The following is a 12743-nucleotide window of genomic DNA, read 5'->3' as shown; positions in this document are numbered from 1 at the left end:
CCTTGCCAGCAGCTTTACAGAGGCCTGCTGATGGCTCTTAACCCTCCTGCTTTTCTCTCCCTGCCTGTTGGTCATGTGGCTCCTGGCTAAACAGCCCCATCCACTTCAGAGTAGACCCCCCCATTGCCAGGAGCCTGGTTGTCTGTCACCTTCCTCTGTGTGGACCAGCCAGCCAGGGCCTCCTCCTGCTGTGTTTGCCGTGACAATGGGTTTTAGTAAATGCCCAGACTCAGTTCTCCAAGAAAGAAAAGACAGGGTGCTCACTAACCACAAGAGGGCTCTGCTTTAGAACTCCCTAACATCCATGAACTGTCCTGAAACTACAAAGGACTTTCTGCTGAACAGGAACGGCAATTGTAGGTTCCATTGGCCCATTTCCCTGTGGTAGTCATGTAAGGGCCTATTTAGCCAGAGCAGCTCCATCTCAGTTGAACAGCCATTTTGTTGTTTATGCATTAAAACTTAAACTGACCCTGTCCCCCTGCCCCTCCGGTCAGGGGACTTACTTAAAAGCAAGTCCGGGTAACCAGTCCCAGGTAACAGAGCCCAAATACAAGGGCGGGGCAGGCCAGGTGGAGACATCCAATCAGTGGGGCGCACATACTGTCTCCCTAGCTACCAAGAAGTGTGGGCCCCGCCTTTTGGGTGCCAAGGTGTTATCCTAGTTCAAATAGCTACTGTGGGGTGAATTGTAATTCAATTGGCCACCCCTGTGGGACCTAGCATGACTGTGCAGCTTTCTCTGTGTGTTACAATCTCATTGGCCACCTGTGTGTGGCCAGATTCAACCACATGGCCTTTGCCCTTTAAAAGTTCGTCTGTAAGGCAGGGAGGGGTCACCCTCTCTGTAAGAGGCAGCCCCGAAGGGTTGGTTTAATTATCGATGCTTGGTGAGAAATAAAGTTTTGCTTGATCTTCACTTTGTATCAGTCTCACTCCTTTGATCACGGACCCATCAGTCACCATCCTTATTTCTTGAACTCTGTTTTCAGAAAAAGTACAAGGAAGATGCAGAGAAGTGCATGTCCTATTATGAGACTGTTTTGGACACCCCAGAGATACAGAGAGTCCGGGAGAACCAAAAGAACTTCAGCCTTGTAAGTTTTTATTGAGTCTAAGACACAGCCCACTGATACCTGGGATGGGGGGGCACAGTGGATGCCTCTGGGCAAAGACGATGGGCCTTGCCTCCGAGAGCGGGCTGCAGGGCCGCCCTCTGCAACTCCCACCTGTGGGCCAGGAAACATGTGCTCCATTTTTCTTCAAGATCACCTTATAGTCCCCAAATCACAGCATGAAATATACCACTGCTGCTTTGTTAGTGGCTTCTTGTCACTGTATGTGAACTATCGCCATCTTCTATTAGTGGCAACATCTGTCTTTTTCAAAATTAATTCAGGCAGGGATGCATTTTTTTTAAATCTAACTTGACACTTTACCATTTTTAGGGTTTTTAAAAGAATTTTACAACATTCTTATTAAAGAATTTCCCTTCAGCTCTCTGACTATGATTATTATGGCATAGTTTGGGTTTTGTTTTGATTTGGATTTTAACTTCCCTTACACAACAGAGACAATTTAAAATATATTTTAAAATGTTGAAATCTTAACAAGATGTTTACTCTTTCTTCATAGCTCCAATACCAGTGTGACCTTAAAAACAGTAAAGGAAAAGTTACAGTTGTTCAAGACACGCCAGAAATACTGCGTGTTAAAGAAAATCAAAAGAATTTCAGCTCGGTATATTTACTATTTATTTTCCATTTAATGCTAACCTAATACTTGCATTCTCCTCCTTAAAAATATGCTAGCCTCATGTTGATTCAGACAATTAACACCTAACCTCCCCAGTTAATACTAGAGGTTATTTGATAAAATTTCCCATACTTTGCTCTAAAAACATCACTCCAGAAACCATTTGAAATAACACCTTAAATCTGCTAACTGAGTAACTTTTTTTCTTTTTAATTTTTTTAATCCCACAGCAATAACATGTGTTGTCTTGCTCCATGAAGATGGATTTCTTCTTGACATTGTGATTTCTCCTATTATCCTTCCCCTGAATAAAATGACTTTACATTTCTTTAATGGATTTTGTTTCCTATGAGAGGGGTCTTTTTAAATCAGCATTTTCCCAGTTTTTCTCATCCTGTATTACTACAGTACAATAATTTTAAAAGAAATCTCAAGATCTGGGAAGTTGTCCATGTTGTAAATATGGCAGGAGTTCTGATGCTGACGTGGAAGATGTCAGATTCTCTGGCACACGGCTAAGAACATTCTCTAGTGTCTTTTGTTTTCACAGAAGCCATGTTTCCTAGTCTTCCTCCAGGAATTGCTGGGCTTTCTTTTCTTCTGTGTAACATTGTCCTGATTCTGAATGCCCCAGGTTTTATACAAAGAGGATGTCTCGCCAGGAACGGCCATCGGAAAGACCCCTGAGATGATGAGAGTGAAGCAAACACAGGATCACATTAGCTCGGTAAAGACACGCCCCACACTCCCCCCCAGGGACCCCGCCCAGTCCCTCCCCCAGAGACTCATCTGCTGACTTTTCTGCCTGCCTCAGATCATTTACTTTGAGGGCCGAGCTGCACTCAAAACTTTTGTCACCAGAAGCAGCTAAGCTGCTGAAGTAGGTGCTGTGGTGAGGGCCATCCCCCAGTCAGTGCAGCCCAGGCTGGTGGCAGGAAGGAAGGTTACCTGTGGGAAACAAAAAGGCGGTGTCAGAGCAAACCAGAGCTGGACCGTGGTTAAAGTGATCAAAACAGGTTTTATGCAGGACTGTTGCAATAAGGGAAAGAGATCTCAATGGAACTGGGCTGAATTCCAAAAACTGCAAGGAAAATTAAGGATTTCTAATTAGAGGGGGTGACGGTGGGGTGGAAAAGGAGGCCGGCAGGGGAATAGAAAATCAAAGAAAATATCGGGTAAGAGGGGTTCTGCCTGAACCTGCCTAACATGATTTTGGCTGGTGGCAGGCCAGGGTGATCAGACGTTGCCTGGTGGGGCTGGTGGAGTAAGGAATTTGGTCAGATATCAAGGGTGAAGACATACCAAGGGCAGGGGGGTGTCTGGCTAAACTGACTTAGCAGGATTCTTGCTAAAATCAGGCGATACAGAGATAGACTCGGAAGTCCAAAAGTCGAGGCCTGTTTGGGAAGAAGATTCAGAGGACCCTGACTGAAGTTGAATCAGGGAGAGACTCCTTGTCACTTGTAAGAAAATAGAATATATTAAAGTCGAAAATTCAAACTTCCTGGATATATGTTGTGAACGTATTTGTCCTAGCCAAACAAACTGTAGGATAGAACATCTGAGTGCACAGGAAAGATAAGGGGCTATAGTCTGAGTAGGGACTCCCTCGCTACCTCACCCCTAACGGACAGGAGAGCGACCAAGAGTCCTTGCCCATGGCATTGTTCCCTGACCCGGTGTTGGAATGAAGCCCTGTGCACACTAAGTATAGTTTGTATTACTTAAACTGTGACTTTACAAACTGCAGAGCTCCTAACCAAACACATGGATGTGTTTCCAATTTTATAATTGCAGGTGAAGTATAAGGAAGCCATTGGCCAAGGAACCCCAATTCCTGACCTGCCAGAAGTAAAACGTGTCAAAGAAACACAGAAGCACATTAGCTCGGTAATGGCCCGTGGGCTCAGCATATTTGTGTACCCAGTCACCTTCTAGTTGCTCCCTAGCTCCAGGAGTGGGGTGAATGGTGGGCTGGGAATGATGTGAACCTCCCTCCATGCTAGCTAAGAAACCTCTGTCTTCACACCATTCAGAAGGGACTTGGCTTCTTTAATGATCACGCCTGCACTTTCTAGAGTAAAAAGTGCCAGTGGTAGAAATTAGGTTATCGGACTGATCTGGAGTTAAAAGATATAAACATAAAAATGACAAGTATTATACATTTCATGTATATTATGATATATTAGATAATTGGTATATAAATTTTAATTTTATATAATTATCTATAACATACATACATAATATTACATAATATCATATGTAATATTTTGTGTTTCTCCAGTGTATATATTTGCGTGTATGTGTCTCTTGGGACACTCTCCTCTGTCTGGAAAAACTCTAGGTAGACTTTTGAAGTCTCTGCAGTCTTCTCCTCTCCCTTTCAAGAACTTTTGCCCCATATCCTCTGCTATTTTGCAGATGCCGTGTATGTTAAGGTGCTGGCTGTCCTCCCTCTACCCACAATGACATACTATATTTTAAGCATGTTCTCTGTGAGGAATTTCAGGCACCTGTGATAGTGGATATGTATCAGGGGGTGTGCCTCACACCTTAAATAATCAGGTTAAGCATACATTTCTCCCGACCTCTGTCAGGTTAGCTCAGTCTCTGGCCCCCATCCCAACACATACACACATACACACTCTCTCTCTCTCACTCTCACTCATTTACTCACTCACCCACTCAGCTTTCCCATCCATAAGCACATTGCAAGCAGTCGCTGGCTGCTAGCAAGAGACCCTGTGGAGTTTGGGAAATAGTTTATGGCCAATGAAAGCTGACGGCCTTGGACTTAGAGATTCTGCTTGTCACTAGATGACTGAATTCTCATTTTGTTGCCATTGGGAAACACTTGCTATTTCTCTTGCAAGTTGTTCATATTATTTAGATCTCTTTCCTGTCTCACTCTTCTCTTATATTCTGGCTTCCTTGTGGTACAAATTATGTAGAATTTTGCGTCCACACACACACACAAAAATGCCTTTAGTCACATTTAATTGCAACTTCCTGTCTCTCTCTGATTATGTTTTGTTCTGTTATCCATGATCTCGGTTCTGCTGCTTTGCTGGGTAAAGAAACACAGGTTTATATTTAAAAAGCAGATTTTTAAAGATCTCTCAAGGTTTCCCAGCAAAACAAAGATAGCACCCCTAGTTTGTCAGTGATCTGGGGAATTAACCTGTGACTTAAACCCCCTGCACTGTTCCTGTTGCTCCCAACCCACTCTCAAGTATACCCTTGACCCATTTATTTAAAAAGAATTCATTCATATCTTTAGGCTGACAATTCTTAAGCGGGAAGAAGGAAAAGAAGGGGGCCAGAGGTTCAGGAAGTTCCTTACTCTCTTTCTTAAAATTTATAGACCTTTGATATGACCCCTAAAAAATAGAGACTTCCCTCAGTTTGAGAAACACTAGTTTACATGCTCCAACAACCATCAGTAGGAATTTCAAGGTCAGATGCTCTTTCTGAAAAATATACTTTTAAGTCTCCTCATATTAAGAGTACCTACAGACTAGGCGCCCCCTAGGAATTTTCAGTAGAAAATACAAAACAAACTTTCCAAATCCTATGATTAGAAAATTTTAAACCAAGGAACCCATTTATTAAGTACAAATCTACTGTGGACCCACTAATACTAAATGTTGTGAAATGGTTCAGTTTTTCTCAATGTTGAATTTAGTATTTTTTTAATGCATTTTAGGAATGTTCTAAGTGTTGACAATAGAAAATGCGTAATTTAGTACCAAGTGTTCGAGGGTAGTAAAGTCACTTTTGAAGAGGGAACATAAATATTTGTGGAATTTGTTTTCCTTCTTCCTTGAGTGTCATACTTGAAAGCTAGATTGTTTTTAGGAGTTTCCACCACGTAGCTCACAGATGTAGCTGTAATCCAAAGGATTCATGGTCATTTCACCTTTTTGGCTATTCTAATTATCATCTACAGGTTATGTACAAAGAAAACTTGGGAACAGGCATTCCAACCCCTGTCACTCCAGAGATTGAGAGAGTCAAACGCAATCAAGAGAACTTTAGCTCGGTATTTACAAATATATCAAATAATTTGAAACTGTTTCCCCCACTCAAAAGTCTATCAGAATAACCCATTATCCTTTTTTCAAAAAGTAACATCTTAATTCTCTGTGTGTGTGTGTGTGTGTTGGGGCATGGGGATGGGGGGCAGTGTTATTAACTGACCAGAACCATCTGGACTTACAGAAAGTGATTCACTGTTCTGGTGGTACTTTAACATTTTTAGCGAATGACAAGTGTGAAAACTTAGATCTAAAACACTGTAAGTAGAATTAACACAAAATTCCCCGTCATCATACTCATTTCCTGTAACTTCAGTGCTTTGTGGTATACTTTTTTATCCCCAGAATTAACATGGTAGAGTTTATCATTAAAGTTGTGAAGAAAAAGTAAAAGCATTATCCTTACTAAATATACTCACTAAGAGACTCCCTCTTCACACAAACAACCTGCCCCTAATTTTTTCCCTTCCTTAATCTTTGTGCCTGTTTTGAATGTCTTCTGGGTACTTTCTTATATCTCACAGGTTTTGTACAAAGAAAATTTGGGGAAAGGAACCCCAACACCTATCACTCCAGAGATTGAGAGAGTCAAACGCAATCAAGAGAACTTTAGCTCGGTATTTCTTAGGGGGCAAAAAATAAAATCCTTTAATTCTTATCTCAAATAATATTTTTTAACACATTACAAACACGGTTTTTCTTCCTGTAAAATTACTAAATTCATATAATGAAGATAATGATACCAAATATTACCTTAGTTTTCAACCCAAACCTAATTTAGTATTTACTTGAGTTCTGGTGTGAAATTTTAACTGTGTTTTCCCTGAAACATAATGATAGATCACTTTCCTTAAAAACCCATAATACTCAGTGTTTGTTCCTCCTTCCCCAAACCCTCATTTAATAATAACAGGAATTTCTAACTGGTGTGACACAAATCGAAAGTAAAAATCTAACATCGCTTTAAAAGGCCAATGTTAACTAGAATTTTATTTGTACTTATTCTGGCTCTGTTTGATGTATTTCTTGTGTTTGTAGCATTTTGTAAAAGAGTGTGATTCTTAAATATTTTCATTCAAGAGATGGAAGAAATATTTACAGTTAAGTCAGAAATGTGGCTCAGCTATTATTTTTTGTATACCGTGAAAGATAGAATTGAACTTCCCTTTGGAATAGTTTAAGGATTATCGAAAGCTAATATTTATTTAGCTTTTAATAATATTTATTTTATTCCCCCAAACCTCTCTCTCTTTCTATCTGGTTCCCTAATTGAGTTACCAGCTCATTATGGATATTAATTTCAGTCAACTTGAATATTATTTGATAAGGCCTCATCCTTCTGTCTTTGAGTGAAGACCTGTAAGTGACTCTTGCCTGCAGCCTAGCAGCTGTGTCTTTATTAATGCCACTCAGACAGACATCGCACTGTATGTGACGAAATGTCAAAGATGGTCAGTTGTCCTATTTCTTAAAGTTGTCTTGGCCTCGTATGCCATTACAAAAACAAAAAAACTTTTAGGGACTGTTTTGAAGATCAGGTTACCTAAAAGATGGGTCCAAGCTGATGTGATTATTGGTTTTGTGCACACAGATTTTGTACAAAGAGAACTTGAGCAAGGGGACCCCCATTGCTGTCACTCCTGAGATGGAGCGAGTCAAACGCAATCAAGAAAACTTTAGCTCGGTATTCGGGAGAAAGCTCCTTTAATTCCATATTTAAAAAATAATAATTTTCTAAAAAACAACTTCTCACTATTAGTCCCTTTAAAATAATCAATTTAACATTTTTAAGATTTCATCAACTGAATTCTGTTTTCCACGTCATTTACTTACCATTTTATTCTAACATTTTATACCTTCCATAATAGTCCCGTAAAACGTTTAATTGGTTCCTTTCCTTCTCTTTTCAACTTCTGTGTTGCTGCTGGGACTTTTGAAGTTCATTGGTGTCCAAAAAACCCAAGCACTGTAGGTCTTATTTACTTGGGACTCTTAACTTGATGCTTCTTGGTTAGCTTTGTCCAGAAACACAGTACCCAAGGCCACATGTAGAAATAGTGGCTCTTGATTGGGAATGACAGTTACCTTTTTTTTTGGGAGGGGCGGGGGAATGGCAGTTACCTTAACCTAGATCCTATCTGGTTAAACACATGACAGAAAAAGAAAGTAGCTCAGTGTTGGAACCCAAAGCAGCCTTATCTTGATACTTGTGCTACAAGCCATTCCATGAATAGAAATCCAGACCTTCTGATTTCTTTTAAATATACAAATCAGATCATAAACTTATATTTAATGTTACTTTTTGTTAATATTGTTGAAAATTCTGTAATAGTCTGTAAAACTTATGTATAAGGATCTTAAGAGTTACTTACACCTGAGATAGAAAATCAAATGTCAATAGTGAAATTTAGCTGGATATTTTGGGGGCAGGGGAGCAGAGCAGGGTTTTGATCCAAAGTAGTTTTTGTGAGTTCAGATATTTTCAGAAAGTTTGATCCTTCCATATGATTAGATCAGTAACTTTCTTTGGTCCCACTGTCTTTTGGTTTGGTTTTGTTTTGCTTTCCTTCGTTTCTAATTACTGTTGACTAACAACTTTTCAACTTTGTTAAATTGTCAATGTAAATTAGTTTCACTTTTGGAATGTTCACTGTTTTCCCTGTGGGATGATGGTGATGATGGTGGTGGTGGTGGTGGTGATGATGATGATGATGATTTCTTCTTTTGGAAGAATAAGGTTTGCATTAATTTTCAAAGTTATATTTTTTTCTTGTATATTAGAGTAAGTGTATTGTTTATATCTGAGATCTTAATGGTCCCAATGATCCCAGACAATTTTTTTTTCCTACGTAACCATTTGTGTTTATTATTACACAGGTTGCATTTAGGCAGAATTGTCCGGTGGTTTATATAGCTTCTCAGATTCCATGGGAAAAAATTAGTACTGCGTATTAAAACATTAACTTTCAGACTTGACCACCTCCATAACTTGGATTTACTCAACAAGGACCAATTTTGCTATACTACACAGATTTGGCCTAGGATTTTAAATATCTGTTATTCTGCAAAACAGATGTTCTATGTAAGGAAGATAAGTATTTGCCAATCTAATTTAAAAATAATTTTCCTATTATACACTAAGCACTTTAGTGCTCTTATGAAATTATTTGTAATTTTTTCCTTAATTCCCAACATGGGGAACACACCTTCAATATAATATGAGTTAATAGTGAGGAGAATATCAAATGCACTGAAACCTTAGCTAAGGAAATACAGAGCATATGTTCATCCCGATCTGTGTGGAAGAAACAGGTTGACTTGGTGAATTTGTCATTCCATTTGATGTCTGTAGTCTCATACTAGGGTTCCTACAGGACAGATGAAAGGGCTGTTTTGACTGCTCTTGTTTTTTTCTGCATGCTTTCTTGTGTTGTACAGGTGTTGTATAAAGAAAACCCCGGGAAAGGGATCCCAATTCCCATCACTCCAGAGATGGAGAGAGTCAAATACAATCAAGAAAACTTTAGTTCGGTATTTAAAAGGAAAAAATTCCCTTTAACTATTTTTAAACCAAAAATTAATGGCTATATTTTAAATCTAATCAGCTTATCCCAATAAAAACTCTGACATGTCTTGTTCACAACTTAATGCTGCCCTTTCCTGTGAATCCGTTTCCCCATTTTGGTTAAACATTAATACCATCATTTGACTTAAAAAAAAAAAAAAAAGTGTTCAGTAGTATATCCTAGCCCTTAAAAACATAACCTTCTCAGTGTCTAAGCACCCACATTTATCCTGCTTTGGCAAATTTGATGTGGACGTAAAGCTTACAAAAATGTACTTAGCAAAAATCGAACTATCGGCCTCACTTCCTGCTCTAACTTTCTCTGTCCCTACTGGTATTCGTACAGATCTTGTGACTTTTTTAGCATTCTGTCATTGCTCTCCATTGCTTTAAAAATAATTAATTCTTCCCAATATGTTCACGAAAACTAAAAATTAAATATTTGGACTTCTTTTGAAACTCAACAAAAGAAGGTTTGTGCACATGTACCTTTATTTATACAGTGTTTATTAAAAACCCAGATATCTTTATGTGGTTTATTAATAACATTTCCAAATCAAAAATAACTTCCTCGGTTCTCCCTTTTGTCTCTTTTAACATTTTTACTCTTTTTCTTCCTCATAACAAACTGGGCAGGGCAGGGGGGGTACTAATTGTTCCCTTCCATGGTGCACTCTTGCTCCGAGCTACAGAGATTAATTCAATCAACAAAATAACAAAACTTTCTTTTCCTATCTCTTAGTTTTTTGCTGCTCTTTCCTGCATTCCCTTACTTAAAAGTGTGTCTTTAGGCTCCTACAGGTTGGATCTAGAAGCTTCTGGTATTTCCCTTCCTCCTACCTGTTCTCTTCCTCTTTGCCCTTCTCTCCCTACTTCTCCCTACTTCTGTTCCCTCCACAAAAGGGGGACAGTCGTTGATCGCTCTCCTTGTTCTGGATGCTTTCTTATTATACAGGTGCTATACAAGGAAAACCTGGGGACTGGAATTCCAATCTCCATCACTCCTGAGATGCAGAGAGTCAAACAGAATCAAGAAAATCTTAGCTCGGTATTTTGGAAAGAAAGTGAAAAGAAGATGCCACTTAACCTCATAATTATATAATACTTAACATTTATTCCTTTTTAAAACCCACTACCCTTCCTTTGTTTCTAATATACCTCACTTAGCAAAAGGACAATACTTTTTGCATTTTTATGTTACTACTGTGGATTCAACTTTTTAAAACATTTTAGTTCTGATAGTGATTCCATCTGGTTTTCTTTAAATATATATATTTTTAACTTGCTTGGATAACAACAAAACTGAGTTCTAACAATCTCAAGCCCCCATGCGATTGTCGGAAGGCACTGTACTCACAGAAGCGATGAAATAACATGAGTAGCTGACAGCCTTTCCCCAGCAGCTGAGGTCCTTGCTGCTCTAGAGACTCTGCTTCCCCAGCCAAACCTTTGCCGCCATTAAAGTAGTTTGTGGCAGCTTGCCAACCCGTTAACTCCCGGCTCCCTGGACTACTGTGTCATTGGGTAACAAGGAAGTTGAACTCACACTTACAATCTTAAAACAAACGAAATGGTACTTAACTTTTTTTTTTCTGAATGCTTTTCTCATTACACAGGTGTTGTACAAAGAAAATATGGGCAAGGGAACCCCTTTACCTGTCACTCCAGAGATGGAGAGAGTCAAACACAATCAAGAAAATATTAGCTCGGTACTTTGGCAAGAAAAGAAAAAGCTACTTCTTTTAATTATTTAAAATAATACTTATTAATCCTACTTTTTAAAAAAACTTAAATTTTGTGAATTTTGTTGATCCCATTTATCTTTCTCTCCTAGAAGACTACTCTTAGCTTTAACCCCATAATAACAAGATTGCTTTAATCTGTAAAGTTCTAATATCAGGAAGTAACAGATTTTCCAATAAAATGTCCTTTCACTCATCTCTCCCCAAACTTACTGTCTATCATCCTCAAGGTCTCTTTGTTTTATGTACTCCTGAAATCTGGGGGATGGCATCATAGGTATGAGAGCTCTTTCTGGAAAATTGGAGTTGTGATCTTGTTTGTTTCTGCACCTATGACTTTAGGTTCTAATTTACCCTGTCAGATTTAGACAAAGAGATCTTGGGAAAAATAACCCCTGATCCTCTCTTCCAAGGATAATGACATTTCTTTTCCATTTGGTATTTTAAAATATATATATATATATATATATATATAAATCCACTTGTTCTTTTAGTTTGCTTAGATAACAACAAAATTGAGTTCTAACAATCTCAAATCCCCCATGTGCTTGTTCGGAGGTACTACGCTCAGAGAAATGAAAAAATTAAGATCCACTAGTGGTTTCAGAAAGTAATTTATCAATTTACATAAAAATGAAGTGTCACTTAAACTGTTTTTTGCTTTAGCAGTTTTAGTTGTTTTGTCTTCACTGTGGTCTGTAACTGCTAACTTTTAGCAACCCATTTCCTGTAAGCCTGTGCTCTGTGACCTACGTTTATAATGTAGCGGGAGTTGGGATTTGTACGGGAAGATGTTAGCTCATGTTAGGCAGAACCTGGTGGGCCTCCACATGAACGGTGTCCGCAGCTTTCTCCTGCACTAAAGTGCGTAGCACCAGAATTAGCCAGGGTATTTGTTAGGTCAGACTGCTGGGTGCTGTCCCACAGTTTCTCATTCTGTGGGTCTGGTGTGGGGCCAGATGATTTGTGATTCTAGCAAGTGCTCGGGTGATGCTGACCTTTCTGTTCAGGGACCCCACTTTAAGAAACGCTACTTTAGCAGACTCTTTCTCTTGAATGCCATCTCCCAAACCTCCTGTGTCCCCATGAATGACTCTGGACAGAGACACTGAGGTAAAGGATTCATCATGACACTAGTGATACAATTGCTGAAAATGTTCTTTACTGATATGTTTGGTGAACTAAAGCAGGAGGCAGAGCATAGAAGACAGCAGGGGAAAAAAAAGAGTAGGAGGAATCCTTGTTTTGGGTTTTATGGATGTGTCTCTAGAGGAGTTTAAGTGCTACAAGACAGGCCAGTCTGCCATAGAGGGAGCGGCCCCACCTTCTCAGTGTCCGTCAATCACATGCCCTTCAGTCCTGTTAAGATGATCTGTCTGGGGCTTGAAATGCATAGATGAACAGTGAAATGAAGGCCTTCTCTCATCCCTTTTGGGTACTCTGCAAGTTCTGTCTTGCAGTCTGCCAGGATTTCAGGGCATGGTCCTATACTGGAAATGTCTGTCTTGCTGTAACTACACTCAACTTCATTTAGACACCTGCTCCTTTCCACCTAACCTTATTGCCCAAGTGGTTTGGCACCCTGAGCCTTATAACAAATAATCTGTTCCATTTAATCTTTTGGTAACTGTATTTTTTTTTCTT

The 12743-nt window shown here is 39.2% G+C and overlaps 1 protein-coding gene and 1 long non-coding RNA gene across 3 annotated transcripts in view; one reads left to right on the top strand and one right to left on the bottom strand.

Annotated features, from left to right (window-relative positions):
* NEB (nebulin) overlaps positions 1-12743 on the top strand; it is a 207481-nt gene that overhangs the window by 187118 nt on the left and 7620 nt on the right. The window contains exons 132-138 of the mRNA XM_059393958.1: positions 993-1097; positions 1636-1740; positions 2390-2482; positions 3553-3645; positions 5705-5797; positions 6317-6409; positions 10974-11066. Coding sequence (XP_059249941.1) covers positions 993-1097; positions 1636-1740; positions 2390-2482; positions 3553-3645; positions 5705-5797; positions 6317-6409; positions 10974-11066 — 675 coding nt within the window. The remainder of the gene's footprint in view (positions 1-992; positions 1098-1635; positions 1741-2389; positions 2483-3552; positions 3646-5704; positions 5798-6316; positions 6410-10973; positions 11067-12743) is intronic.
* LOC132013744 (uncharacterized) lies at positions 1089-10847 on the bottom strand. Of its 2 annotated transcripts, none has more exons than XR_009403091.1 (3): positions 10715-10847; positions 2553-2703; positions 1089-2438 (listed from the first exon to the last, which is right to left on the bottom strand). It is a non-coding gene; the product is annotated as an uncharacterized LOC132013744 (long non-coding RNA). The 2 variants fall into 2 exon arrangements; XR_009403092.1 differs by having other exon boundaries at positions 2579-2703; positions 10715-10844.

Source organism: Mustela nigripes, chromosome 3, assembly GCF_022355385.1.
Source record: "Mustela nigripes isolate SB6536 chromosome 3, MUSNIG.SB6536, whole genome shotgun sequence".
Classification (NCBI taxonomy): Eukaryota; Metazoa; Chordata; class Mammalia; order Carnivora; family Mustelidae; genus Mustela; species Mustela nigripes.
This window is presented reverse-complemented; position numbering and strand designations above follow the sequence as displayed.